Below are 5,422 nucleotides of genomic sequence, written 5' to 3'. Positions count from 1 at the left end.
CTTTGGAAGGAAGGAAGGAAGGAAGGAAGGAAGGAAGGAAGGAAGGAAGGAAGGAAGGAAGGAAGGAAGGAAGGAAGGAAGGAAGGAAATCAAATCCAAGCTTCCTGACTCTAAGACAAGTGCTCTTTAAAGTACAACAAAACCTAAACAAACTTCAATTCCAGTGCTCCCTGAGTAAGCTCAAACATCAAAATTTTTACTTTAAAAAAAAAAAAAAAAAAAAAAAAAAAAAAGGCCTTGGTAGAAGGGCACTTACTGGTCCATTTGTTTTTGTTTGCTAAAAGAACATCTATTAAGGATAACAGAAGATATATAAACTGCTTTCTTCTATGTGCTCATGCCCACAATCTCCTTACTATATGACCTTGAACACTTAACTTCCACCTGCCTCAGTTTCCTCAAATATACAATAAAGATAATAATAACAACACCTACCACTCAGGGTTGTTGTGAGGATCAAATAAGATAATATTTTCAAAGTGTTTAGCACAATGCCTGGTATATAGTAGGTACTTAAAAGTTTATTTATTCTTTTCTACTATCAACCCATAAATTAGCCATGGTTTCTCAATATATCATTAAGGTAAAAGAATTTGAATCATCTTATAGCCACAGGAAGTATATTTCTGGAGGACACATTTCTACCAAAAAAGGAGAGTGCAAAAGGGAAATGAGACAATAATAGAAAAGAGAGAATTTTACATTTGTCTTGGTCCCAGTGCCCATTTTCCTGTTATCATAATAATAAATGGCAAACCAATATGGCTGGAAAACATGACATAAGAAAATCTTTTAATTGAGGGATATCAAATCTAGAGAAGGGAAAATTTGAGAGTAGGGTAGAGATACACAATTATTTTCTTCAAGTATCTGAAGGGCTATAACATAGAAGAGATGTCAAATTAGTCTGTCTGGCTCCATACAGAAGAATTAAAATTCCCAAACAATTTGAGTTGTACAAAGATGGTATGGGGTGCCTGGGAAGTACTGAGTTCCCCAATACTGGCAGCTTTTAAATAAAGGCTGAATGAGCACATGTGAAAGGATATTATCTAGGGGATTCCTGTCCTGGGCTCAATTTTGACCAGATTAACTTCTAAGTTTCCTTCTAACTGAGATTATGCTTTAAAATTGTCCCATGTAAACTTGATCACTGAAAATAACTGAGTTCCTAATGACAGTAACATATGGTGCTATTCTCACTTAAAAGAAGTACCATGGCTACTGGTCTTCAATGTATAGCATTATACAACAATGTACAACAGGATTCTTCACCAGATGTTAAGTTAGCACAACTGTGTCCTAATCAACAAAGTCCTTTGTTTATATAGTAAGCAGGACAATCTCATCTTCCTTTTTAAAAAGGTTAAGATAGGATGGCTTAGTAAGGGGAGAACTTGCTCCAAACAAAAAGATATGAGTTTGGCTCCCATTGCTGATGCTTATTACTTGCTTGACTTTGAGCAATTCACTTAATCTCCAGGGCTTGTTTCTTCACCAATAAAATGAAGGGTCTGGCCTAGATTCTGGGAGATCTTCTCGAATGGCACAATTTATTCTCTGACTCAGTTACTTAAGTAACACCACCAGTAACACCACCACCACCACCACGACAACAACAACAACCTGGCAAGCCATTATTCTCTCAGCATAATACTAGAAAAAAGTCATCTGCATATACATTTGAAACATCTCCCTCACTGTGGTAGCATCACAAGCAAGGGCAACATAAGCTGAAAACTATGAGATCTCCTGCCCATCATCAGCCTTACCAAAGCTAGGTAAAAATATGTGGGTTCTTAAATATTCATAAGTGTACACATTCCAATTATCAAACTAATGTCTAGCTTGACCAGCATTCTCAAAACACCTCAAGGTGCTTGAGAAGCCGCTTACTGAAGTAGTAGATGTGTTAGATTTAAAAGACAGAAAGACCAGGATAGAAATCCTACTTCTCTTACTAGCTTGGCAACTCCAGGTAAATCACACAAGGATCTAATAACCTCTCCAGTGCCTCTCAGCCTTAAATCTTAGGACCCTATGACTCACCTTCACTCAGCTGATCCACTGATGACTTGGTAATAAGACTTGACAGAGATTCTACCATTGTATTTCTTTTCCTGAACCTACATCAAACAAGTGAAAAAAAGAAGAAAATGATACAAAATGAGAAATTGAGCTGAATTCATTTCATTTTCACTCAGATATACCCCCCTTAGAAACACAAAATAGTATTCCTAACTCAATGATATTAAAGTATGATCCAGCTGGGACTCTAAGCCTTTCATGCTGCTTTCCTCATTCCCACAGGCCATAATCACTATTTCTGTGGTAAATACACAAAAAAAATTTCAAAAGCTACAGAAGCTTGGACAAAGTCAGATACTTGAAGTTCTCTGAATGTGGAGGGGGGCAACAGACGAGAAGAGGAAGAATGCTTGAACCCAAACCAGACTGTTCCTTACGAATTTCAAAACTAAAAGAACAGCCTCTCCTGAGAGTTCTTCTGTACTTGAACATCAAAGCCACAAGCATGATTTTTAAATTCATCTAATTTCCAGCTCTCAAAAAGGTTCAAAGTTATTCAAAAATAAATTCCAAGATTCAAAATGCTGCAGATGGGCATGTAAAACATAAAACAAGAACACAGCATTATTGGTTAATTTTAACTGCCCTTCCTGAATACTAAAACAATGAAAATGAAGAAAGACTTATTTGTTCGACCCAATAAACTGTCAAAATCATGGATGGAGATAAAGAATAAAAGTACCATTTCACCAAATTTACCTGCCTTTTAATCTACCTGGTAATCCTGGTTAGTCTTTTTTTTTTTTAATCCCAACACAGAAAATATAGAGAATAAAGGAGCACAGGAGCTAAAATCTACCTTTCCTTTCCTATGTAAAGTGACCAACTGCAAAGAAGAATACAGCTCTCTAATTTTAATTAATTCTAATAGGTTTTGTCACACAAAATTTAAGGCTGGTATTCCCTCTTCTTCCATACTTAAATTATTCAAGCCTACTTTTGACAGGTTTGTAAAGCTTCCTTCATTGTGGTAATGCCATTTTGGATGTCCTGGTGCTCAAAGGTCATTGCTGCCTGCATTACTAAAATAGTGCTGTAGCCCAGAGCATGATACATACTCTCTTTCGACCTGAAAAAGACATAAGTAAAAGAGCATTTAAATTAGACTCAAGGACTTTCCAAAACATCGCACTGGTATCACACAAAACATTACAATGAATATATTCTATTACTTCTCACAACTGTAGTAGTATTTAATCCATTATCTTGATCATTGGTTTGCTGTGGACTATGTGCACTATAAAAAACTCATCCCCCAAAAACCTATTTTGAGGACTTTTCCATTTAAACCTATAATCACTGTCTTAAATCTCTGCTTTAATTTGCATGACCTGCTCATCTTTCCTTTCCCACAAGGGGGCATATTCTTCACAAATTTCCTATTTTCTAAAAAGGTTTGTCAAAGCAATTCATTTTTTCCACATCTTTACCTTTCCATTAACCAAAGATCAAACAAACAGCTCACTGGTTCAGTTCTTGTAAAGATGCTAAAACAATTAAGCACAAAATTCCCATATGTCAAAAATATGATCCCCTAAAACACACACAAACACACACACACACACACACACACACACACACACACACACACACACACACACACACACACACCCCTCTCTCTCTTTTTGCTTCCTCTTCTTTTCATTACCCTTATATCCAAAAATATTAGTCATTGAAAGGGCCCACATAAATAAAAATATTTATAGCAGCATTTTTTTGTATCTAAGAATAGGAAACAAAGTGGCTGAACAAATTGTGGTAAGTGAATGTAAAGTACTTGTCACAAGGATTTGTTTGTGGTTTTTTTTCCAATAAGAGGAAATGGAGAAAGAAAATAGATTTTTAACTGAAAAAAAAATTAATTATATTAAAAAAGAAAAACTATGTGAATATAATGGAATGTAATAAATTAAAATGTCCCAAAAAATGAATTCAAAGAAACCCAAAGAAGATTAGATAAACTAAGGCAAAGTAAGCAGAATCCAGAGAGCAATTTAGAAATGACAATATTGTAAGGGAAAACAATTTTTAAAGACTTGTTAACTCTATTCAACATAATGAATCACAAATTCAGAAGAATGATGAAGCATGCTTATCACTTCTAAACAAAGTTGATGGGTTTTTAAGTAAGGAATATATTAAGATATAACCAACCAATGTGTGGGTTTGTTTTCTTGGACTATCCTTATTTATTCCAGAGAAGGAGCTTGGGCGAATGGGGTTATAAAAGGGAATAGAGTTGATAATGAACAATAGTAATTTTTGTATCACAACTGTAGTCACTAACAGAATATATCACCCCTAGAGGAGAAATTAAATCACAGACATTTTTTTTTTTTAAAAAACCCTTACCTTCCGTCTTGGAGTCAATACTGTGTATTGGCTCCAAGGCAGAAGAGTGGTAAGGGTAGGCAATGGGGGTCAAGTGACTTGCCCAGGGTCACACAGCTGAGAAGTGGCCGAGGCCAGATTTGAACCTAGGACCTCCCGTCTCTAGGCCTGACTCTCATTCCACTGAGCTACCCAGCTGCCCCCTACAGACATTTTTAAAATGGAAGAGACCCCTGTGATCAGTTCCAACCACTTCATTTCACAGATGATGAAACTATGAGACTCATCAGGTTAAATGACTTGTCCAAGGTCATAGAGGTATTAAGTCATTTTCACACCAGTTACATTGCTGCTCCCAGGAAATCTCTTCACCCCTAAACTCCTCATCCTGTGAAGCATCAGCTATATTAACTCACATCTATTCGGTATCCTCAGGACTTGCTGTCCCTCTGCTTGGAAGGCTGGAAGGTGGAAAAAAGGACTCTTTCCAAAGCCTCCAGTTAAAGATGGCTTCCAGCGCAGCCAACTCTTCATTTCCTACCAGCTGCATCCTTGGACTAGACATGACTGGACCGTCTGACCCTACCTTTTCAACTTAACTTTTATACGTTCATGAGAATGTAAAATCCTCATGGGTAGGAATTATATTTTTCTTATTTGTACCCTCAGCACTTGACACATGATAAATGTTTATTGATTATTGACTACTATTGAGTTACATTTCAAAATCTGACTCTTAAGACTCCAAATCCACCATTCATTCTACTGTACCACATGTCTACTTGCATCTTTGTGACTATATTTTTCCTGAGATGGGGTCACTTCTCATATCCAAATAAGGTAAAAATAAAAGGATGAAAAATTGTAAAGAGAGAGAGGGATTTGGTGTCAAAAGACCAAGGATCAGACTATATGACCTTGGGCAAGTTACTTCAACTTAATTTCTTGAACTGTTATAGGAAAATCTATGTTTGAGTTCAATTTTAAATCTGTACCAGTTGCA

At 36.3% G+C, this 5,422-nt stretch overlaps 1 protein-coding gene across 4 annotated transcripts in view; it reads right to left on the bottom strand.

Moving 5' to 3' along the window:
- TTC39B (tetratricopeptide repeat domain 39B) overlaps positions 1–3,157 on the bottom strand; it is a 43,088-nt gene extending 39,931 nt beyond the window's left edge. For 3 of the 4 annotated variants that reach the window (XM_044657026.1, XM_044657023.1, XM_044657024.1), the window contains exons 1-2: positions 3,026–3,157; positions 2,050–2,126 (exon numbers count right to left, since the gene is read on the bottom strand). In XM_044657026.1, coding sequence (XP_044512961.1) covers positions 2,050–2,126; positions 3,026–3,144 — 196 coding nt within the window. In that variant the 5' untranslated portion in view covers positions 3,145–3,157. The remainder of the gene's footprint in view (positions 1–2,049; positions 2,127–3,025) is intronic. The other variant, XM_044657025.1, reaches the window with a different exon arrangement.
- Between the last annotated feature and the right edge of the window lie 2,265 nt (positions 3,158–5,422).

This window comes from Gracilinanus agilis, chromosome 1 (assembly GCF_016433145.1).
Source record: "Gracilinanus agilis isolate LMUSP501 chromosome 1, AgileGrace, whole genome shotgun sequence".
NCBI lineage: Eukaryota > Metazoa > Chordata > Mammalia > Didelphimorphia > Didelphidae > Gracilinanus > Gracilinanus agilis.
This window is presented reverse-complemented; position numbering and strand designations above follow the sequence as displayed.